Below are 24,860 nucleotides of genomic sequence, written 5' to 3'. Positions count from 1 at the left end.
GGACTGACAGGAAATCAAAAAGCATTTGCAAATCTCAAGAGGAAGCAAAGCCATGAAGCTGCAGGTCAGCATTTATGAGACCCAAGCTTACTTGTGTGTGCCTCCTTATCAGGGGGTCAAGACGCATCTGGAGGAGGCAGTCCTGATGTAAGCAAGGCACAGCAGTACTTGATGCCAAATTCCTCTAGTACTGCTTGTGCCTTGTGCTTTTGGGTCACTGTGCAATTAGCCAGCCCTGAAAGAGACACATGAACGTTGGCCACTGCTCCAACAGCACACAAGTGACTGTGGGAACCTCAACAAGAGAGGAGCATTTGCATGAAAACAGACAGACTGAGAATTACGGCACCAGAAGAGCACGACTCAGGCCATTTGAAGAGGAGAGGTGAGTGCTTTTTGCTCAGAGATGGGCAGCTGCTCTCAGAATTTCTCTCAGAATAATGTCATGTAAGAGCTGTTATGATAGAAAATTTGGGGATAAAATGTACTTCCCTCAGTGCTAGACCACTCACCAGTCCAGGGCTGATGTGACTTGAGAATATCTAATGCACAGCTTCATTCTGTAAATACAATCACATTTGCAGTTGGGTATGTCTGGATGTCTCCTCCTGGGACCGAAGGAGAGAGTTCATATTCAACTTCCTGTGCTGGTTGGTTCATTCCTCACAGCCACTGAAACACCTCCACAGCTACAGGAAAATACTAAGAACAGAAACAGATTGTTCTGGTCCTGAAATCTTTCAAGTTTCTCCCTGTCACAGCAACACAAAGCTACAAAGCACTGAGGTTCAGGATCAAGCACCTCACTGTTCATTTACAACATCCTAGCTCTGGACCTCAGATGCATCCCACTGAGGCTGGAGATAAGGCAAAAACAGGGCCACTTACTGAGAAAGCATTGTGTGCTGTGGGTGCTGCTGGAGAGTATGAGGTGGAAGCAAGGAGATAGCAAAGGAGGCAGTGCTGGTGAGGGGGATAGGCTCAATAAGAGATTTCAGCCACTCTCCCCCTAAAATGCTGAGGAAAATTCAAATGAAAAAAGAGGCTTATAAAAGGCAGAAGCAAGGACAGGCAGCCTGGGAAGAACACAGGGATGTTGTTCGGGAAGCTAGGGACCAGGTTAGGAAAGCTAAGGCCCAGTTAGAATTAAACTTGGCTATGGATGTTAAGAATAAAAGGAAGGGATTCTATAGGTACGTAGCGAATAAAAGACAGACTAGGGACAATGTAGGCCCCCTCCGGAAGCTCTCGGGAGAACTGGCTACCCTGCATTTGGAGAAGGCTGAGGTTCTGAATGACTTCTCTGCCTCAGGCTTCACTGGCAAAGGCTCTGACTGCACCATCCAAGTCTTGGAAGGCAGACGCAGGGACTGTGAAAATGAAGATCTTGGGCCCACTGTAGGAGAGGATCTGGTTCAAGACCATCTTAAAAATCTGAATGTGCACAAGTCCATGGGACCTGATGAGATCCATCCGCGGGTCCTGAAGAAGCTGGCGAATGAAGTTGCGAAGCCGCTGGCCATCATATTTGAGAAATCATGGCAGTCAGGTGAAGTTCCTGATGACTGGAAAAAGGGAAATATAACCCCCATTTTCAAGAAGGGGAAAATGGATGACCTAGGGAATTACAGACCAGTCAGTCTCACCTCTGTGCCTGGCAAAATCTTGGAGCAGGATCTCCTGGAAGGCATGCTAAGGCACATGAAAATCAACAAGGTGCTTGGTGACAGCCAGCATGGCTTCACTAAGGGGAAATCTGGCCTGACCAATTTGGTGGCCTTCTATGATGGGGCTACAGAACTGATGGACAGGGGTAGAGCAGTTGATGTCATCTACCTGGACTTGTGCAAAGTGTTCGACACTGTCCCGCACGACATCCTTGTCTCTAAATTGGAGAGACATCAATTTGATGGATGGACCACTCGGTGGATAAAGAACTGGCTGGATGGCCGCACGCAAAGAGTTGTGGTCAATGGCTCAATGTCCGGCTGGAGACCAGTAATGAGTGGTGTCCCTCAGGGATCGGTGCTGGGACCGGTCTTGTTCAGCATCTTTGTCGCTGACATGGACAGTGGGATTGAGTGCGCCCTCAGCAAGTTTGCCGATGACACCAAGCTGTGTGGTTCGGTTGATACCCTGGAGGGAAGGAATGCCATCCAGAGGGACCTCGACACGCTTGTGAGGTGGGCTGATGCCAACCTCATGAAGTTTAACCATGCCAAGTGCAAGGTCCTACACCTGGGTCGGAGCAATCCCAGGCACAGCTACAGGTTGGGCAGAGAAGAGATTCAGAGCAGCCCTGTGGAGAAGGACTTGGGGGTGCTGATCATTGAGAAAATAAACATGAGCCGGCTTCAGCGTGCGCTTGCAGCCCAGAAAGCCAACCGTATCCTGAGCTGCATCAAAGCGTGACCAGCAGGTCCAAGGTGATCCTGCCCCTCTCCTCTGCTCTTGTGAGACCTCACCTGGAGTATTGTGTGCAGTTCTGGTGTCCTCAACATAAAAAGGACATGGAACTGTTGGAACAAGTCCAGAGGAGGCCACGAGGATGATCAGGGGACTGGAGCACCTCCCGTATGAAGACAGGCTGAGAAAGTTGGGGCTGTTCAGCCTGGAGAAGAGAAGGCTGTGTGGAGACCTCATAGCAGCCTTCCAGTATCTGAAGGGGGCCTATAGGGATGCTGGGGAGGGACTCTTCATTAGAGACCGTAGTGATAAGACAAGGGGCAACGGGTTAAAACTTGAACAGGGGAAGTTTAGATTGGATATAAGGAGGAAATTCTTTCCTGTGAGGGTGGTGAGGCACTGGAATGGGTTCCCCAGGGAGATTGTGAATGCTCCATCCCTGGCAGTGTTCAAGGCTAGGTTGGACAGAGCCTTGGGTGACATGGTTTAGTGTGAGGTGTCCCTGCCCATGGCAGGGGGGTTGGAACTGGATGACCTTAAGGTCCTTTCCAACCCTAACTATCCTATGATTCTATGATTCTAACTTCACACTCTTCCACCAATATTCCCCAAATTCCCCTCCCTTCTTCACCTCCTGAAAATCCCAACACCCTCCCACTGTCCATCACAGTCCCCCAAATCCTAACTGGTCCCTCCCAGACCCTGCCATCAGTTATGGTCAAAGAGCGAAAGTGCTGCAGACAATACAACTCAATGCCCCTTCCTTGGCTGGATCTGGCCAAGGGCAAACCCATCAGGGCTGCCAATAGGCAGAGAGGCACAGGGAGTCCAGAGGTGACACTGGCTGATGCGATAAGGCACAGAGGGAGCCCCACATGCATTCAGGAAGGCTCAGAACTACCTCATGCCCCTCACTTGTCCCCAAAACACAAGTTGCTCACAGAAACCCTGTGCTGGACTCACAGATGTGTGTCTACAGCTCCTGAGCTGTGAAGAGCCCTGACACTGCATCCTGCAATGGGCGTGCAGCTGTGTTCCTCTTCCCTATCCTCTCATACCCAGCTAGACCCTGTCAGCCTGGATATACTGCCTAGGAAGGAACTCAATTGTCCCCAGGGGACAAGAAAGAGGTGACTCGCAGGTGAAGAAACCAGTAGCAGGGACAGAAACTGAGATAATCATCTTGGATAATCCAAGATAAATATCCAGTACAAGCATCAGGCCAAGAAGCTGGCTCCCTCCCTGGCTGTCAGCCTGGGTACTGGCCAGGAAATTGCCTTAGCCTCAGCAAATGTACTGTAACCTTTCTCTGACCTGCTTTCTTTCTCTCTCCCACTCAGCTGTGGTCTCCCAGCATTTCTAAAAACTCCTCACACTCTTCTTTACTGCTTACTTTTGGCATTGACAGGGGTTGTGCCAGGCTATTTCAGCAGTTTTTTAACAACAAACCAAAGCCCACGAGCAGCTACATTCTTCTGACTGTGATGACAAAATGCTTTAATTTCTTCCAACCCCCGAACAAAACCCAGAAGGCGTATTAATTAAACATCTCTGCCCCAAACTGATTCTTCTTACAGCAATGCTTCCCTCTGGTGAACTCAACCACAAGGTCGTTATAAATTAGGAACAATACTTTATTAGTTAAACAATTCCTGCCTGACAACAACTGCAATTTTAAAGGAGCACTTGGAGTCCAAAAGTGGCTTGGACAACAGCAGAGAGCCACTTGTTCATACCCCTGCATCTTAAAATACTGCAAGCATTTCTGTCCCAGCTCGGAGCAGAAGGACTCAACCCAATTTCACCTTTCACCAGGTTTCCTTGCACAGGACAACAGCTGTTGCCATGAGTTTTCTGCTCAAGCAGGGCTTGCTGCTCAGGGAGGTGGGTGCTTAGCAGTTGGGTAGTGTGTTCCAAGAGGACTCACACAATACAGAGACAACAGCAACAGGCATGGAAAACCTCCATCAGCATCATACCTCATGGAAATGAATATAACTCACTGCCTTGGGGCGAAGGGATGTCTCTGTCCGCAGAGACTTCAGCCTATGGGGTTAGGGAGGACTCCAGGACCCAAATCACCAGGGCAAAGACACAACGACTCCCACTGTGCTTGGCACAAGCAGAGGGACCTCTATACCCTCTGTGTGAGGTGTCCCTGCCCATGGCAGGGGGGTGGAACTGGATGATCTTAAGGTCCTTCCCAACCCAAACCATTCTATGATTCTGTGTGCCCTTGACACAAGGGCCTGATAGATGGTAGAGACCCTGTGCCCAGATTCCCCTCAGTAACAAATTCACTTTTCCTATGTGCCACTAAGTGATTTAGAGGCCAAAACTCATAGTGAGTTTTAGGCATTTTTGAAGCTTTTACTGTATGTCTTTATGAAAGTCTATTCTGAAAACACCACATGAGTGCTTTTGAGAAGTTCTGCCCCTTGGCATATTTGTTCTACCAAGTGTTCATAAACGCGGCTGTGCTAACACTGCTGACAGCAAAACTTGGGTATTAAATAACACTTCTTAAAGATCCCAGAGTGTTTTACAAACATGAACTAATTAAGCTGCAGATCAACCCTCCTAATTATTTATAGAGCTCTTGAACCTCAGCTCCTCACTCAAGGACCTGAATAGAGGAATGAACCAAGGTCTGCTGCAGAGTCCTTACCCTCTCTATTTCAACTTTTCCCTCACAAACCAGAATAAACTCAAAACGGCTGAAATCCTATTGGGATGAAGTTAGCTCAGTCTCTTGTGGTGGGCCTCATCTTGGAAGCCCAGCAACAGCTAAGGAATCCACAGAACATGGAGCAGACAGAACCACGTCTATTTTAAGGGAAAGAAGGGGGTTTGGAATAACATGTGGCTATTAATAGCTCTCTTAAAAACGGGTGGTTAGTGTGCTGGTCGTACCTGCCAAAAGGAGCTACCCCAGTGGTGTGGGAAGCTGGAGGAGAAGCTTCGCAGGTAAGCTCCTATGTGAAACAGAGGGGTAGTGGGACCTGGATGAGCCCCTGGCTGCCCTGTCCTACCGGCACCCTGAGTTCTGTCAGACCTCTACAAAAGGCATCTCCCCACCTCCAAAGGAGTTGATGGGAATGACCAGGCAGCTGAGCTTGCAGGTGCTGGGGTTCGTACGAAGGCCCCAGCCTCCAGAGGCACTGACCATGATGTGTCCTCCTGGGTGCTGGGCAGGTACTCCTGCAGGGCTACACAGGGCTCTGTGGGGATCAAGTGCTGGAGAGAACAGACTGAGGCACCTGGGTACAAACCCAGGCCCAGACAGGTTTCTCTACCTACAAAGCGATGGCTGGGATGCCAGGACTCCCCTGCACAGTTCTGCACCCACTTACAAAAATCTATGGATATTCTGAAACTGTTAACTTGGCTCTGGAGACTTGCAGAGGACATGGAGAACAGCTTATAGCTGAAGGGAGCCTATAAGAATGCTGGGGAGGGACTCTTCATTAGGGACTAGTGGTAGGACAAGGGGTTAACTGGTTAAAACTTAAAACAGGGGAAGTTTAGATTGGACATGAGGAGGAAGTTCTTTACTGTGAGGGTGGTGAGGCACTGGAATGGGTTGCCCAGGGAAGCTGTGAATGCTCCATCCCTGGCAGTGCTCAAGGCCAGATTGGACAGAGTCTTTGGTGACACGGTTTAGTGCGAGGTGTCCCTGGCCATGGCAGGGGGGTTGGAACTTGATGATGTTAAGGTCCTTTCCAACCCAAATCATTCTATGATTCTAAGTGAAGTCATTTTACAGAGGAAAGCTGTCTGCACAGGGTAAGGGTTTAAAGAGCATGCTGTCTTGATCTTCAGAGGAGCTAGGATCAGTATTTCGGAAGAACATCTGACAGTAAGACAATACTCTTGCAAATACAGCTGGAGACTTAGGCTAACTATGGACAAAGGCTGCTGCTGGCATGGGAAGCAGGTGGACAGGATGAGGCAGTCGATGGCACTGCCTGTTCTGCCAGGACTTGGCCTCCGTCTGCTACAGCACCCTGCTGCAGCAGCTAAACCTTCTCACCATAGAGTCCTGGACACCACTGTTTGGTGCAGCAGATGCTACATCAGCTACAAAAGATGGGCTCAGAGATCCAGGCTCGCTTGTTCACTTGTGGCACAGAAAGGCTGCTGGGCTGGCTGGGCCAGATCTGCCACTTTGCCACTGCACTGCATGTTACTTGTTTTGAGTTCTCATCTCTTTCAGAGAAGTGCTGGCTACAGTCAGGGCACCTGTACACAACACCAGCCATGCCTTAACATCCCTCCTTTTTCACATGTGCAGGAAACATTTAGCTCAGTGTCCCCTCAAACCTAACCAAGCAAAGAGAAGACAGATAGCTTAATAACATCAGAGCAGCAAGTCCATTTCCATCCCATCTATATGTTGCCTAGGACATGGTACCTATTGGTTTAAAGTCAGCAATAAGTGATTGAGCCATTACCAAACTCAGTTTAAACTGCTTTATCAACTGGATGCAACTAGCCTCTGAAGAAAGTTGGCAAAGGGAGATGACAACATTGGTACCTGCACAGAGGGCTGCTGCTGGCCACAAGGAGTGGAAGGAGACATTCAAATTCATTCTGACCCACAATGCAGTATTGCTGGGTGCTGCACAGCCTGCAGCTGGGGCATGGATGAGAGCAGCCACATTCATGTGTGTGTGACCCATCTCCACTGCTGAACCCTTGTGCAGCCAAGGTCTACGGCAGATATGGTGCTTGTCCATGCTCAGGAAGGACTCATAAAGCAACCAGGAAATGTGTCCTGAGCCAAGCTAATGACAGCCCTGAGAGCTCAGACGGTCTTAGGCTGTGGTTTTGAAGGAAACAGAACAGCGTGAAGCACATGAGACATCCTCCTCCAAAGCTCTCGTGCCCAGCCCCAAATAGACAGCCACACTTCTGTGTTTTCTGTGCCTTTCAGCATAGGGAAGATTTAAAGTTCTAGTGGTTTCCAGCTTAAGAAATGTCTTAAAAATCACACAGAAGACTCTGGAGTGACACTAAGTTGATTAGTTCCTGGCCAAAGACCTTGCCTAACCTAGTGGGTTAGTAGAGTATTAAAACCTTTGGGGGTATATAAAGAAAGGATGATAATTTTGAGAGACTGCTTTCTTGGATCAGTGCTAAAAAAGCCTGAAACTGAAATAGCTCCACTAAACAAGAGGATATGAGAATTACATGGGCTCAGAGAGGACAGTGCATTTACAGCCATTTAGCTCATAGCTGGATGAAGCCCAGAAAGAAAGTCTAGTAAAGGATCCATGTGGGAGAGGTCATCATCCTTCACAACTGGCCTACATGGCTGGGTTGGAAAAGGGGCTTCACCAGCTCATAGAGGCACATGCTGTCACTTGAGACAAGGATCCCAAGTCTCCTCACAAATCAAACATAGTGCTTGCTCTTTTACAGGAGAGATGACATGGTGGTCAGGGGACAGGCTCTCGTCACTGAGGAGGGCAAGAAGACAGGTAGCATGGGCTCTGTGGGAAGACTTGGAAAGGAGCTGGGACCTCCTTTACCTGGTTTCAATGAGTTTTGCAAATAAAATTGGAAGATCAGAAAAGATGTCAGCTTTGGGAAAAAAAAGAACCTCTGCAGAGCTTCTGGGCTTGTGTGGACCATGGTGAGAAAGAGCCCACAGACAGCAAACCCCTTCCCACCAGTCTCCACTCCTGTCCAGGAGCAAACTGAGCCTTCCTCATACAGAGGCAAGGATCCAGCTTCCCAGACATCGTACCCAAAAGGCTTGAGGTAATATTAAGACCTTGCTAGACAGGGCAACTTTGCCAATATCATTGCAAAGAAGGAGAGGGGACAGTGATAAAGCATGAAGAGACCTGCTGTGGTTTGTACCTTCATTAGGGGAGTGCAAGTCATCCTTACCTTGGGCATCTTGCGCAGATTGGGAGACAGCTTCAAGCAGATAACGTGGCCTCGTTGATCTCCAATGATGATAACAGGGTAGACAGGGTTAAACTGGACATGGGTTATTTTATTCTTCTTCTTGGTCACCACTAGCTGCGTGCAGAGAGCTTCATACTTATTAATGCTCAGATCAAACACATGGGCCTGGGGAAAAAAAAGGCAAAGAACCCAAAAGGGATTAATCTGGCAGGAACAACCTCTGTTGAAATAAGTGAGAAAAGGTCCCATGGAAAGGCAGCCTTAGCACACAATTACTATCTGCAGTCACGACCTTCATCCTCTTTTAAGTAACCAGTGTGCAGAAGCTGCCTGATGCTTTTCAGGGCCTGTCCCCCTCCTGCAGGGACTCATGGGGTTCCCTGCTGTGGATGCAAGCTTTTACCAAGACTCTTGGTAAGGCACCAGTTGATCTGGACTGGAGAAGGCTCAGAGCCAGCACTGCTAACCCCACAGGTCTTACTCTCTCTTCTCAGTGCTGCAAGTAATGAGACAACCAGGTGTTAATTCAGGGTCTGACAGAGATTGATGCACAAAGCAGGGACTGCTGTCAGAAATACTTACTACCCCTTATAGTAGAGCCTTCCAAAATGTCCAGCTTAATAATAATATTAAAGACTCAAAATAGTAATTAAGAGGGAAGTGAAGGGAACATGGACAGTATGATTAAGGGTGTACCTTGGTGTAAAGCCAGGGAAACACAGGCAAAGCATGGGACGGCTTGGTGCTGGCAACCCACTCTAGTCTAGCTGCTTTGGATGCTACGCACACAGGTCCTTCTCCCACAGCATCGAGAGAAGTGCCAGGTGAAAACTGGCCAAACAGAAAACGCGAGGATGAAGGGAAACACTCAGGTGGGTTTCCCACTGGCACAGACCCCAGACCTACAGCAGTGATACATCAGTGACACAGACCTGCCCCACCACCAACTGCACGGTAATGCATGTTTCATTGTGAACCCAGAGCAAACAGTAGTAGTTACTCAAGAAAATGTGTTCGTGTAGTGTTATCTCCCAACAACTGCAATTAGTTCCCATCATTGATACAGCCTGTAAAGGCTAATAAAACATGACATCTCTCTCTTTCCTGGTGCTGAAGTGAGCAGTCTCCAGTATGCTGGACTCCCACCTTGAATCCACTGTGGAGACTTCCAGCTTTATGTTTCTTTTCCCTTTCCTCTCTTCAGAAGAACTAAGGAAGGGATTATTTCATGCTAACAAGTAAGTGGGAATATGGGGAAAATAAGGACTGAAGTACTTGTATACCTCCTGCCAGCTGTGTCTTGTTTACTAGCACTTAGGAAACAGATGAGACATTTCAACATTGTGCCATGTTCACAATTTAAATCTAGGAATTATGTGAAATCGTGTTACACTATAAAAGCTTATTCCAGAGAATATGGGAGGTTTTGTATCAAATCAGTACATGTACTCTCCCAGCACAGACCAATGAGTTGGTGAATTTTATCTCAATTCATGTACAGCAATGGGCTGTGTGATGTGCAAACACCTGTCCCAAGCAGTCTCACGAGCTGCTGTGTCTTCATAGGACTCAATATCTAGCAATTTGTGGTGTTGCTGGTCTGGGCAGAAGAACCATGAAAAGCTTTTATAGATGCAGAAAACAAGACGAGGAAGACTCCCTCCAGACTGAAGTAGAATAAGGCTTTTGTAGATGGGGAAAAGCTTGAAAAGTGGAGAGGGTTCTCAGACATATTTTGAAGAAAGCCATGGCAATATAATTCAAGAAGAGAATCCAAAGCATCAGCCACAGATGAGGATCTGCAGTTTGAAGAGTTCTGCCCCAGTCAACAGAAGCATAGGTGGAAAAAAAAGCTTTCAATTTTATCTTCTCAATATATCACATGCCAGCATTAAATTCTGAATCTAGACCTGACACCTGAGGTCCCACAGTTCAGGCAAGATAATCTCATCTAGGCATAAATAAAGGTAGCTGTCCTGGCTTGTACTTTACACCTCCTGTCATACCATCTCTGAGAAGGACAAGCTGTCTTTCAAGCATATCAGCCCTCTATGACCCACACTCACTGAAGATTTAATTGCTTGCCTTCAGAGAATACATTTTTATTTATTTAAGGGCAGGATTAACAACCATCCTCCGTGCAATGGCACAAGCTCAATGCTTAGTAACCTAAGAGCCTGTGAAGTGCCCACCACTTGAGTAGGCATCAATTGATGTAGGAGGAAAATACCCAGCATGGAATAAGTGGTCAGGTTTCTTTTCAGCAGCCACTGAAGTCTATCTGTAAGGCTGTCAATGTATCACACCAGCACACCCTACCAGCACTGCAGTGCATGTCTGAAAGCCAAAGGCTCTTTTACTAATGCAAATTACTTTGGGTGAGGCTGCCTTTCAAATATGTCACTGACAGCCCAGACAAGCACAATGCCTGGGACAAGAACCCGAAACCATCAGCACTGTGGAGAAGGTCAAAAGCAAACAAGTTTATGAATGTTCCTACTATAAAGCTCCTCTTTTATGAGCTTCTAAACAAATGGGCTTGTTTTCCTTTGCCAAGGGAATCATGGAAAAGAACAATCTATTTCAGTTCTCCAGCTGGAAACACCAGCCTCATATCAGCTGTCAGACGCTCCAGATGGAGGGGTGGGCCACGGGCCTTAGGGAGGACTTCAGTGGCTTTGATTTAGAGCCACTGCTCTAAATCAGGCACTTCCAGGAGAGAGGGCAATGGGGTCAGATCAACACTGGTTTTGGTGCTTTGGGAGTAACCTAAAAGGTGCACAGGGCTTCCAATAACACCTAAGGTAGTCTAACAGTAATGTAAAGCAGCAGAGCTGCATTCAACCAGTACCATGTGCCTGGGGCTTGCGACAGGGCTTCCTGCTGAAAGAATGGGAGGTTGAAAACTTGCAGCTTTCCCTTGAGATTCCTAGTTCCATGAGCTGCCTGCTGGCTCAAATCCTGGGATTAAGGGTTGCGGAATAGGATCCAGTTGGATCTCCCACCACAGAGACTCACTAACATCATACAGTTTCTCCCCATTCCACCGCCCTGGTGGCCCCTATCCCTCCAAACTATAGATTGTCTTCCATAGGGCACCTTTCTGCTCAGAGGAGCCACGCATCCAGCAGCATCCAGATGAGAGCTGCCACCCAGACACTGTCAGGCAGCTGGTACAAATGGGATTTTTTGATAAGGGATGATATTTGTATAACTTTCCACATGTGGCAGACAAGCATATCCACCTACTCACTGATACACAGTGTGACATGTTATCCTGGGCTGTCACAGCTCACAGGGCAGGCCTGCTTCCACCCATCTGGCCCCTGATGCCTCGCTTGGTACCATAGCATCACCCAGACTGTTATCTACACCAACACAGCAGTGATGCTTGTCAGAATGTGAGATCTCACAGTTCAATGACTCCATGGGAAACACAGTAATATGGCCAGGGCTCCTAAAGCAGAAAGTGTAGCTTTGATAGGGAGACAGCATATAGGAACAGGGCAGTTTAATGCCCTGTGCTGGGACACCAGCTTGGACTTTAATGTTACTGAGAGTTGTGAAGGAACAAAGAGCATGTCAGTGCTCTTGTCACAGCCTACAAACCAGTGAAGTTGCTCCTATGAATAGCTTCCTCTGCCCTGCCAGTACTGCTACTCCTTCTTATGCTGCCTAGGTTGGCCCCACCACTTCCCTCCCTGCAAGTGCTGAACCTGGGACAATGCTCACTCACTCATGCTTATCCAGAAGTGGTTTAGAAACTGCAGAGTGGAGGTTTCAGACCTCTGATTTTCAATTTCCACTGCAGTGCACGTCCCCAGGGAGAGAGCTGGAGCTTCTGACAATGAACTTGCTTTTTTCAGGTATCTTCTGCAGGTCGCATAAAAGCGAATCAGGGACCTGCAGGGTCTGCAGACCCTGGCAGACACCCTCATTCTTTCTGTTAATAAGCATTCAGATAATGGGAAAAGGGCATCTCAGTTCTTTTGTTACTGAGTCTTTAGGAACTAGATGTGGGCACTTCCTTAGAGGAACATGATTCACACACCAAGAACAAGAAATACTGAGTGAGGCACAGAGAGAGGGGTAAAAGAAACATTAAAATGTCTGAAATAGAAGAGTGTAAGGACTCTCCCCTGCTTCTCCCAGCTTAGCTGCAGATCTCCAGGGAGAATAAGGCATGAGGCAGCAACCAGTGACTCCAACAGCTGTTTTATTTATGGTCCCTCTAAACCTGTGTGCCCACTGCAGGGAAGTGACAGAGGATAAGAAGCGCCTCCAAATGAAGCCCAAGCTGTTGAGCTAAGCCACTCTTTGCAGCACAGGGATTTATGAGCTGGCATCAACAACCATCAAAAGAAACCCAGACCAAAGCGCTGGACAGTCTGATGGTAGATATGTCAGGCAGATGCTCAAAGCAATCTTCTTGATAGAAGGACAGTAACTCTGGAAAGTCAGTAACCCCTGAAAAGGAGCATTAAATTTAAGCAGATGCCCAGTTATCTGAGATGGGATCAGGTGAATCCTGCAGTCTGTCTCTCATGCTTTTTACTCAATAGGAACATTTTAAAATTGCCATCAGGGTATCAACAGAGCCTGCATGCTTGACGTACAGGCAATAATGGATCTAACTCTGCTGTGTTACAGTTGCAGAAAATATTTGACATAAATGAGCTGCTTTCATTCCTGACTCTCAGCTGGAGAAGTAATCCAGCTCACTTGCATCCAGACCATCAGTCCCTCTGTCTATGAATCACACAAATGTATTCCACCTCCCAAAATCGAGTGGCTCCCCACTGAGGCTCCACACAGCTGCTCTGAAAGCATGGCACAGTGCATGTCCGAGGCTATTACTGTAGCTCCAGCATCAAAACAAGCTCAGAGTTTTGACCAACTCGTTTCCCCCTGCCCGCTCTGCAAACTGCACATACAGCCTGAAAGTCAGCCCAGACTCCCATCTGCTCAACAGCTCTGAGGTCACCTGGACCCCCCTGTCCTTATGTTCTGCTGTCACCCACTGCCCTAAAGCACATAAGCCTTGTGAGCACCAGAAGATCTGGTGGAGAGCTGGACCCTCCAAAGGGCACCACCTGAAAGAAACCAACCTCTCTGCCAGCAGAACAAGCTACTTGGGTTTTGTGGCCCATGAAGAAGGGAGCTCTAGAGCTACTTTGTCCTCCCCTGCCTTTATTGCATGCCTTGAACAAATGCTGGGCCTGCAGTGGCTGCAGCCTACACTGTCCTATTCTTCCAGGCTTGCAAGCCTTTATTCCCCAGCAGCGATCTGGGCAACGCTGTCATGTTCAAAACCAACCTGACAGAAACCAGAATCAAGGCTGAGGCGAAATATATATGTGGTAAGAACAAGGAAGATGTACCTGGTAACTTGGCAACAAAGAACAAAGTTGGTGTAAGAGCAAAAAGGTGAGGGATAATTTAATATAATGCTGCCCTTTACCAGTTTGACATCTCTTTCACTGCTTGGCTCTCACTGTCTTCATGATGGATTTACCTAATTTTCTTGACTGAACCATGATACCTCATCCAGTTGCAAACTCCACAGATGACTTGTTTCAAACTCTCAGCTAATGTATGTAACAGGCAGCCTCTGTCTAGCACCACGTCAGCTGCTGGAGCATCCTAAAGACAGTGGGGAGGCAGGGGAACCCCAGCTTACATCAAAGCCAAGCTGCCATGCAGTGGAGACCTTACTTTGCATGATTTCTATAGTCCCACTGCAGGCAGAACAGCCTCAAATACAGTTAATTTGCTCTGCAAGGATATTTTTGAGTTACAAATAAGGGTTGTAAGACAGCCCTTGGTCTCCTCTGAAGCCTGGGGCTTGGCAGGAGGAAAGGAGACCTGACTCAGAAAACAGTCATTGCCTCCCTGCTTCTGTGATGACACAGGAATGCTGGTCCTTGGTGGCCCTGACACCAGCACTAGGCAGACCCCAAAATTCATGGGGTTTCACAGCACTTTCATGCTAACGGCAAAAGGACAGACCCCAGCTCTGTTACAGTATGTTCAGAGGTATGGCAGCCTTCCAATATCTGAAGGGGGCCTAAAAGGGTGCTGGGGAGAGACTCTTCATTAGGGACTGTAGTGATAGGACAAGGGGTGATGGGTTCAAACTTAAACAGGGGAAGTTTAGATTGGATATAAGGAAGAAGTTCTTTACTGTGAGGGTGGTGAGGCACTGGAACAGGCTGCCCAAAGAACTGGTGAATGATCCACCCCTGGCAGTGTTCAAGGCCAGGATGGACAGAGCCTTGGGTGACATGGTCTAAGGTGTGGTATCCCTGCCCATGGCAAGGGAAATTGATAATTTTAAGGTCCTTTCCAACCCAAACCATTCCATGATTCTAAGGATGACCCCACATCTGTGAAAGATGCTTTTAGGGCTGAGGCAGGTGAGCTTTGCCAGTGAAGAGTGGGCTGTATGTCCCAGGGTAAGGGAGAGGGCCTGAGCACATCCCTCTGCCCTGCATCATGCCAGCCCACTGCTCCAGGGTGCATGACACAAGGGAAAGAGAGCATCTGTGTCACCTGACTTAACTGTAGGAGCTGCTTCATTGCAGGGCTGCGTATTCCTGCTCTTTCTCATTCAGTAAGAACTGGGTCATTCCCAATTTGACATGGTAGGAAAACAGCCTCAGCCTCAACTGATTTGACTCATCTCCCACGAGTCAGTAAGAAATCAAAGCCTCTGCACTTGGAAGAGCTGCTATTCATTCAGACAGGCTGAGGACCATTTGACGCTTCATGGAAACCCTGTGACATTGTTCTACAAGAAAGTGCTTGTTTATCCAAGCTAACTTGTCAGTTACCAATTCTGTCAGCCTGGCTCTGCTCTGAGAGTCTCAGTGATTAGGATAATCTCCTTCAGTCTCAGTCTTGCTCACTTCTGAATGCTATAATCTGGTGCTAAACAGCTGATGCATCCTACCCCTGCTGCTTGCACTTCAGTTTGGTCTAATATGATTCTTTTATGTTGTCCATGACTCTTTTTTTATTCTTTTTGACTCTTTAACTTCAATAGTGTGCTTTGGAATGAATCACAAAGCCTCCCTCTGCTCTTCGCTTTTGTACTAAATGTAATGTTACCTTCCAAATCACTTCTGAAAGGTTAAAATCAAACAGAAAAGCTAATCTGCGCTGAAATCACGCAACAGGTAGGATGATGAAAGCAGTTGGTACCTCTGCACTGTGCTGCAACCATTTCTGCAGCAGCAGAGATGACCCTTCCTTAGAGACCAGCATCCAAACTCCAGCCTGAGCCCTGGCTGTGCCCATAGGGTGGCTTTGCCCTGCATGTTCCAGGGTCAGACTCAGCAGCACAGCATTAGCAAGAACACAGCAGCACAGGCAGTCCCTTTGCCCAGCATCCCTCACAGTCCTGCTGCTGTCCCAATTAGTGATCATTTCATGTTGCACATTTGGTTTGTGTCTTTATTGAATTTTATCTCACTGACTGCAAATTGCTGCTGAGGTTATCAACCTCATTTACAATTTCAATTCTGGCACCAAAGCACTTGTAAATCCTGCCTGCTTAGTCCCCCCCACACACCAAATTGCTGCTGAGTTTCAGTGCCAGCTTCAGTACCCAAAGCATCCATAGCTGCACTGCACACTCTGTTGAGGATGACTTCCATCATGTCACATCTACCTTCTCACCTGCCTTATAGTTTGCTTATGGGCTTGTGCCAACAGTGTTCCTGAGGTCAACCTGCAAACATGTATTACACCTCCCTCCTCTGATAGACCAGGCTTGCTACTCTCAAAATCATTAATGTTTTTGTTATATGACCTTACTAAAGCCTTACTAGACTGACTGTTCCTTGATCTACCAGTACTTACAAACAGATCATTCACTGATTTGTCCCATGGGCAGGGACACCTTCCACTAGAGCAGGTTGCTCCAAGCCCTGTCCAGCCTGGCCTTGAACACTGCCAGGGATGGGGCAGCCACAGCTTCTCTGGGCAACAGCACCCTCACAGGGAAGAATTTCTTCCTTATATTTAATCTAAATCTCCCCTCTTTCATCTTAAAGCTATTCTCCCTAGAATGGCTATGCCCTGCTACACCGAGTCAGCACCCTCTGTACTCACCCCGTACAGAGGCTGGGGCATGGGTGAAGGCAGGCAGTTGCACAAGCAAGGGCAGCATTGGTTTCATGGGAGAATCAGTCACTGCTCTCTGGCACCTGTAGCCCTGCAGCAGGCCAGAGAAGCTGTTCATAAAGCAGATATCGAACTGTAATGGTTTGGAGACTGGCATTTAAAATGAATCAGCACAGATTTCAGGTCATTATATAATGCCAAGCAACAAACACCAAGGTACAGGAGCTGCTGTCTCTGTGCAGCAGGGTGGGCAGATAGCTGAGGGCTCTCAGTGGTCCGAATACAAATGGTTCCCACTTTCAAACTGAAACCTAAGTGAAGGGCCATTCTTAATAGAGGAACATAACAAAGAGTGAAGAAGCACCTAGGAGCAGCTTTCTATTCTCAGAAATACTCTTAATGGGCTCTGTGCCCCTGGTATGTTTTCATGCAAAGTCTAATAAGTGAATCAATGAAATCTGGAGATAATACCCAAATCATTTTTTCCACTCATATACGTGTGAAAGCAGGAAAAGGCAAACTTGGCTCCTGTGTGGCTGAATGAAGTAGTTAATCTCAGCAGATGGGTTTTGTTAAAATGCTGTATTTCATAACCTGAAAAAGCAATAGCCCTTGTGATGAAAACCTGGCCTGTGAGCATCTCTGTAAGAAACAATTCCTGCAACACCACTGACAAAAGGGGTTTACATTTACGTATGGCTTTGCACTGAAACCAACTACTGTGCTGACCTCACCCCACGTCAGCTCAGTAGCTGAGGGATGTGAATGAGCAGCAGCATCCTGAGGTGCACATTTTGAGGCTTGGAGCCCACCAGAGCAACCTAGGATAGGATGGAAGCTGCAGCAGGTCTGAGATGAGGGCTCACACCCTGCAGGGCATACCAAAGTCTTCCAGGCCAGCTTTATTCCCTAGAAGTAGTACACAAACAGCCTGGTGGCTGCGGGAAAGGAAGGATAGCCTGACTGGCACAAAGAAAGCAGCATTACTTCCAGGGTCTCTGACCACCTACCTCACTGAGCTTTGATATGCCAACAGCCCTTGTTTGAAAGCAGACATAAAAGCTTGCCCAGCAGTTCACATCAATCTCAGAAATTCAGCAGGAAAAAAGAAAGAGCCTTTTAGGTTTCGTGGCAGAAGAAAATGAACAGTTTCACCGGAAACAACCACTTATGCTGTGAATGCAGTTTCAAAGCCAATTTAAGAAAGCCCCTGCCTACTTCAGCCTACTCAGAGGTCCTTCTGGGTGATGACAAGGGGACCTGCACTCATTTGGTGTTTTTACACCCCAGCAAGTGCCCAGGCCACGGTGCAGAGGGCCACAAGATGCCTCATCCCAGCCCTGAAGAGCTTGTTGTGGACCCCTAACTTAGATAAACCCCATGGGATAATGCAGAAGGGTAGGAGGAAGGACTTGAATGCAGCAGGGACATCTGTAGCCATGAGGGGTTCACAGTCCTGACTCCCCTGGGGAAAAGCATTGACTGATGCTGGGAGGTCTGCTGGCACCTCTGATTCGTGCCCTACAAGGAGAGGCAGCAGTAGCCCCAAAATACCCAGTGAAATATTTGTAAACCAGAAAGGTTTAGCAAGCCTCTTATCTGCAAAATCATTCATGCTTTTAAAGTAAGAAACTGGATTGTGCTGCCGGTCAATGCTAAATTACAAGCAAGTCTCTGCAAATTGCTCTATGAACAAACACACAACAGTGTGATTCTTTCCCAAGAGCAGAAAGGAAAACAGTGGGTATCCAGACAACAGGCATTTATTCAGCATCTTATCCAATGCTGAGATACAACAGGAACGTGGTCTTCAAGACTTCTCATGCAGAACAGTTGTTCAGTAAAATATGTGTGTATAAGCAGGAAAGGGCACACTCACTTACTGAGCAGCACAAACCATCAGCTAATTTCTTGAAGGTTTACGTTGTTTCAAGTATTTCACATCTTGAAAGGTCAAGAGCTTCAGTAATGGGGAAAAGCCCTAGAGCATATGTCTAAGCGGCCTTCTCTGCATAGTGCACATTTGGATGGCATTTATCTTGAGGCTATCAATATTTACTAAAGATGGCTATAACATCACCTTGCTCTTGCTGCATTAGTCATGAAGGACACAGACCACAAAAACATGAGAGAAAATGGACTTGCACTTAGTGCAAGCCTGTAGTAAAACCCCTGGGATCGCCCTTCTCACACAGGACATTTCATAATGTCATAGGGTCAGAAGGTAATTCAGGTTGGAAGAGACACCAAGAAGTCTCTACTCAAACCTCCTGGCCAAAGGGTGAGATCTGAGGTCAGATGCAGTTGCTCAGGGCTCCATCCAAGCTGGTCTTGAAAACCTCCATGGACAGTGATGGCACAACCTCTCTGGGCAACCTATTTCATTACGTGACTCCCTTCACAGTGAAGGTTTCCCCTAATACCCAGTCCAAACCTCTCATTTCAACCCAACCGAGCTGTTGTGTCTTACTGTTCCTTCATGCACCACTGTGAAGAGCCTGGCTCCCACTTCTTGATGACCTCCTTGTAGGCACTGGCAGGCTGCTGCTGGGCTCCTTCTCCAGGCTCAACCACACCATTACAGCCACTGCATGGGGCAGCTGTGGCTCACAGCCTGGGATCCAGCCATTCAGGGACACTTGTGACATGGGTGTCTTTAGCTTTTTAAACACAGGTAACAATCTGTGCATGAATTCAGCACAAGAAAGCAACCACATGTGTGGACTGATCCAGAAGCGGAAGAAATGCCAGCACCGTTTCCTTATTAAGGAAAGTAAGTAAAAGAAGCCCAAGCAGGAAATTTCAAGTATGATTCTTGCTTTTACATGTTTCTTTTTTTCTTTCCTGTTTTAAGCCTGTTTGAGATGGGATTAAAGCAAACTCCCAAAGGCAAATCCTACCAAACGCCCCAGGGATTAAATTCCACCCCTCCTCGCTTCTCTGACCAGCATCCCCTAGATTTCCTGCACTGTAAGTTTAAGAGTCTAGGTATCCAAATCCATCTCCACATGTTTGGGGTTGTTTTTTTTCTCTTTTTTTTTTTTTTTCTCTCCAAAGCTAACCTTTTTCTTCCTGTCAGGCTTTTACCTTTTACAACATGAACTAAAGTAGGTGTTCTCTACCGCATTTTGTTTCAGTGCTGATCACATCAGTAACTGCACCCAGGTCTCTGTAGGAAATGGCCTGAAGGGACCACAGAGCCGCTGCCAGCCAAATGAGCTGCAGGACTCATGCTTAGAAATAACAGATCTTTCCACTTGTCTGCTTTAGGAACCACTGTGGAGTCTTCAAGGAATGTAAGCGTCATCTGAAATGCAATCACGGAGCAAAACTGCAGTGAACCTAGCACACTGATTGAAACCAAAGCTGAATGCTCTATAGCAACCACTCTGAGTGCATCCAGCAGAGACTAGCTTCCATAAAAGCAGCTGGCTGTCCAGTCCTTTTAAAACAGGCCACTTATTTAGACACCTAGTTAGAGAACTGGGAGGTTTTTTTTCCAGGCACTGTTGGCATGCATGCACATGTTTCAGTGATCATTTTATTTTATTTCAATTTTCATTGCAAATCATTTATGCTCATTCTGAAACAAAATGGCCATCGGGCAGAGCAGGAGACTAAGGAAATTACCCAGAACATAATAGAGAGCACTAGTAGCAGTTAGTATCCAATGCATTAGCAGCAGAACACGCATACTTGGATTATTTATGAAGAGGTGATGCTGTCTGAAGCAGATGCCCAGCTGCCAACACACACGTTTTATCATAATGCCCATGATACTTACAGATTTTCCTAAATCTTCACTCCTGGAATCATGGGGATTGAGAGAATTTTAGATTTCCAATTTCCGAGTCAGTCTTACAGTCAAGGGGGTTGACATACACCTTTTGGATGCATAGCATCAGCTTGAATAAGGAAATGTGTTCTCAAAAATACACCAGGTATCCCTTTAAGGCTGCAATTAGGGTCTGATTTAAAACCACCTCCAGGCAACCTTCAACTTTTGTAGGCATAATTATGTGCGGATGCAAAGCTAGAGGTTGTTTATGAACAGGAGGTCTTTAATGTTTTATTTTCTGGCTGCATGTCCTGTTGTTTTCTGTATCATAGAATCTTAGAATATCCTGTTAATATCCTGTTAATGTAGACCTTTTCCCAGCATTAATGGAGACTACCCTGTGCGAGGTGCTGAGCTATTCCCAAGAAGTGCACTGTGCCACAAAGTATAATATATCCAGGAACGAAAAGGCTGTAAACAACTACTCATTCCTCTTCCCCTGCAGATCTAGAAGGTTCTGCTCAAAATAGAACCTAAACCATGGCTCAGAGAAACCCTGCTGGAACCATCATGGGTAGTGGCTAACACAAAGGCCCAGGATTTCTATCAGCATCAGACCTGGCCAGCCTTTTGCAATGGGAAGGCAGCTCTTGCCTAAACCTTTCCTGCTAAGCAGCCCACTTCTGGGCTGCTCCTGGCTGATGACCACTCTTCTCAGAGTTTGGGATTACCAGCATAAATCAGAATTAGATTTTACTAGATTAGGATTACTGAATTAGATCAAAGGTAGGATAGACAAAGTGAGATATCCTGGATGCAGTGCTGCCAAAGCCAGACAGCTGACTGTCTTATCTATAGCCTCTTACAAACTCCAGGCCCATGGATGCTGCAGCTGATGTGACTCTGCAGCCACACAACTAGAATCACTGCAGCAGTGGCTAGGAGACGCAGGGGTGGGGTGGAAGGACCATATTGCACAAACTCTTGCTAACTGCATAGGAGATTCTCTACAGCAGGTGAAGCTCTGACAAATCTGTCCCAAGTGAGCAGCATGAAGCCTCCATAGAGCTATCACTGCAGAAACTTGAACACATCAGTAAAGAATCCAAGTATTCTCCATCTGCTTGTGCTGCCCAAGATGTATCACTGCCTGAAAGTATCTCTCTCCTTTTCCCCAAAGTTAGGAACCAGGACACAGATGGGATACCCACAGGTCTCTGCAGCACTCACCCCATCACTCAGAGCTGTGAAGGTCAGCATGACCCTTACCAGGTTTGAGGATGCACACAACTTCACTTGTGGAAAACAATCAGAGGATGAGTCACATTATGAATGCATTAATTTAATTCATGCAGACCTTTCATTTCATATAAGGGAGAATGGGGACAGACATATTCATGAACAAAGGGCCTCATTGTGACCCTGCCTGCAAGGGAAAAGCATCAATACTGCTTTCTGTAGGCTGTGGCTTCTCAGGGAGACCAGGTGCCCAGTGAAAAGATTTCTATTGTTTAACTTGGGAGAAACAAATTCACAGCCTGAGCCAGTGTATCAGTGAAATGAATTTTTTGCTATAACATAAAGGTTAAACTGCAATAAAGTTGCCAAGGCATCAGTTCAATAATAGAGATATATAAAGACCATCTTTTTGCTAGAGTAATTTGACCAAACTGCACAGACTTTCCAGTTTATACCAGCAAAACATTCAGACCATGGAGACAGAGCAACTTGGTCTTAAAGTACAAAAGCAGAGTTGATGGATAGCTACATCCCCCGGCTACTCACCAGGCCCAAATTAACCATCTGAGCTACTCAAATGAATGGCTAGGGGCAAAGATATAACTGCCATCATCCTAATATTGGGACTAGTCTAATTATTTCATTACGAAATCATTACTTTTGACCACAGCCTCACACAGTGGAAAAATGTTGATTTTATTTAATTGGAACAAAGTTTTGTTGGCTGACCCAGTGTATATTACTACAATTGACTTTTAAATATCAATGTAAGTATATAACCTCTTTATTCTGCTGCTTCTCTATACCTTAGACGTTCCAAACCAACACCCTAACGTCAGCTTGTACTAGGGGTGATCTGATCTGGAGCATCATCTCTCCATCCCCAGGGATTCACTGGTTAATAAGCTGATTTCCCACACTGGGAATTGTTTTTTCTCCTGGCATGTGGAAGCTGCACACCTTTACTGATGTGGTCAACACAAGAGCAAGCAGGGACTTTCATGCATTTGCAACCCCTACCTTAATGCAGCATGAGCAGCGCTGAGAAGGAGCTAGCAACTCATGCCTGGGGACATGCATACCAAAGACAGGAAAGCATAGGAAAAAGAAGCCTGTTGCCCAAACCTTGCTTTCCTCTTTATCCTCTGAGTACTTCCATTCCTGCAGTAAGAGGAGCAAACTATGGCTGCAGACAGGTTTAGCTTTCTTATACTAAAGGTTGGGAGGCTTAGCCCTCAAGAAGCACCTGTGCTTAGAAGAGAAGGCCCATATATGCATTTCTGATGGGTTTGTCATGGGTTTGCAGAGAGATGTGCCCCTGATCCTCAGCATCTGCTAAAAGCCCTCTGATTTAAACCAGCTGTTTGGATGACTGGGCTGCAGCTGAGAGATTTCTGGCCTTGTTGCTTGTAGGGGTGTGGTAGACCTTAAGGGAGAAGGAGTACCAAAGGCTGCTGCCCAGGTTTCTTCATCTCTGTTACTACTTTATGACTTCTGTGTCCTTGTAATCAGACTGAGCAAAAAGGAATTTTAGGGCCTTGAGCTACCAAAATGAGCCTCCCATCCTGAGGCAAGCAGCTCAGGCAAGCTGCAGCCAACTTAGCCTGTCACTGTGGTGGATAACTGCTGATGGGAGACCTGCAGCTCCTTGACATGCCAGGCCAGGACTGGGCTGACATGTCTCCATGCTCAACCCTAATTCCCCGACTTCCTCTCAGCTCAAATAAGAGCAGTGTTGCTTCCAGGCTCTCACCTTGCTATCAGTGGTGACTGCAGCAAAGACCGTAGAGGAGTAAGGGGCCCATGCAACATCTCCTACACCAGAATTCAGGTCATAAACAAACATTGGAGTCCTGTAAAAAAAAAGAGGGATGAACTCTTTTATACACATGTCACTCTGGAAGTGAAACCTGAGTTATAAATACTGATGCTGCAGCCTGTGTTCAAGACCAGATGCAGAAGTTCAAGACATATCCTCTATGTCAGATAACAGCTATCATCTGAGCCACAGACAAAGCAAAGCACAGTATCAAATCAAATGGGTTGGGATTGGTCCTGCTGTGATGAGAAGAAAAAGTGCTTCTTTACTTCCTAAAGCATTTTGAAAGCTTCCCCCCAACACACACAGAAAGATGGAGTCTCTCTGGTTAATAATCATATGGGAAAAAGTGATTTTCCCTCTCTGGACTTCTGACAACACTGAATATTAGAGCAGTATTGGCAACAGGAAATATTTGACTCTGATATGCAAAAAAATCAATTTTCTGATTGAAACCAGACATTGCTCAACCACTAACCCTGAACTTCCTTGTGTATTCTTAAATGTTCCAATTTTTATTTTATTTTTTCTCTCTGACTCTTAGGAGGTGTCTGGCCTGTGAGGCCATAAGCCAGCCCCTGACATTTCTCAATAGCATTTCTCCAGAACAATATCCCCACCACAGTAGGTCCTGCCCGAAGAAAGCCAGGTCCAAAGCAAGCAGTCAGGCTCTGCACTGAGCTGCAATGCTTGGCAAGTTCCTGTGGCAGATGATGCTAAATCTCATACCTGAGGAGTACAAATCTGAGTCACAAGCCTCAAAAACAGAAATAAGAGAGCAGTTAGCAATATCAACCCCTCAGAGGTAAACTGAAGCTGAGGTATAAGTAGAATTGGTATCTGGTGGCTGGCATGTCAGGCTGGACCTCCCTGACCATGCCAGAACCCAGCAGGACGTACTTGATGGTGTGATCCCAGATCTTGACTGTCCAGTCAGAGCTACAGGAAATGAAGACTTTCGAGTGGTAGGGATTCCAGCTGACTGAGTCCACGGCCATGTGATGAGCTTCAAACACATCCAGAAACTGGCTTGAATAGCATTTTGAACACTGTAAAGGAAAGAACTAGTCAGTAATCAGAGACCTCTTCTGCAGAGATGCTTCTGAACACTTGTATGGCCTCCTAGGCTCTTCTGGGCTGGCTGGGAAGTGCTGGCTGATACCCAGAGGGGCTACAGAAATAAAATAACTTAGCACATGCTGTTTCATCTCACTTCCAGACAACACTAAGCTCCCCTCTGCAATACACAGAGGTAGGAATTAAGTTTTCTGGTTATATTTACAGCCACAGCCAGGCCCCTGAGCCCTTTCTTCACTGCAGGACTTCCACCACCTTCCTGTGAGCTTGGGTTCCTGCCATGCCCCTAAAAAAAGGTTCTCAGAAAAGGAAGAGGAAAACATCTCTTGTGCTGCTCAGGAGCACATAGCACTGTGTGCATTTGAAGTGTCGCAATTAAGACCTCTAGTAACAGTGCTCTCAGCACAACAATGACCTATTGGACCCTTTGGTTGTAAGGATTTTGGGAACATGCCAGAAGTGCCTTCCATGCCACGATGCTGCGACAGCCTGCTC

The 24,860-nt window shown here is 46.8% G+C and overlaps 1 protein-coding gene across 5 annotated transcripts in view; it reads right to left on the bottom strand.

The window, feature by feature from the left end:
- Positions 1–24,860, bottom strand: part of DNAI1 (dynein axonemal intermediate chain 1) — a 154,228-nt gene that overhangs the window by 23,300 nt on the left and 106,068 nt on the right. For 2 of the 5 annotated variants that reach the window (XM_062620365.1, XM_062620366.1), the window contains 3 exons: positions 24,189–24,337; positions 23,223–23,322; positions 8,305–8,490 (listed from right to left, as the gene is read on the bottom strand). In XM_062620365.1, the coding sequence (XP_062476349.1) occupies positions 8,305–8,490; positions 23,223–23,322; positions 24,189–24,337 (435 nt within the window). Of the gene's footprint in view, positions 1–8,304; positions 8,491–18,263; positions 19,760–23,222; positions 23,323–24,188; positions 24,338–24,860 lie in introns of those variants that run through there. The other 3 variants (XM_062620367.1, XM_062620368.1, XM_062620369.1) reach the window with 3 other exon arrangements.

The sequence above is a fragment of the Pezoporus occidentalis genome, unplaced genomic scaffold (assembly GCF_034315485.1).
Source record: "Pezoporus occidentalis ecotype Australia unplaced genomic scaffold, CSIRO_AGI_Poc_V1 ctg220, whole genome shotgun sequence".
NCBI classification, from domain to species: domain Eukaryota; kingdom Metazoa; phylum Chordata; class Aves; order Psittaciformes; family Psittacidae; genus Pezoporus; species Pezoporus occidentalis.
Note: the sequence above shows the minus strand (reverse complement) of the source record. Positions and strands in the feature narration are given on the sequence as shown.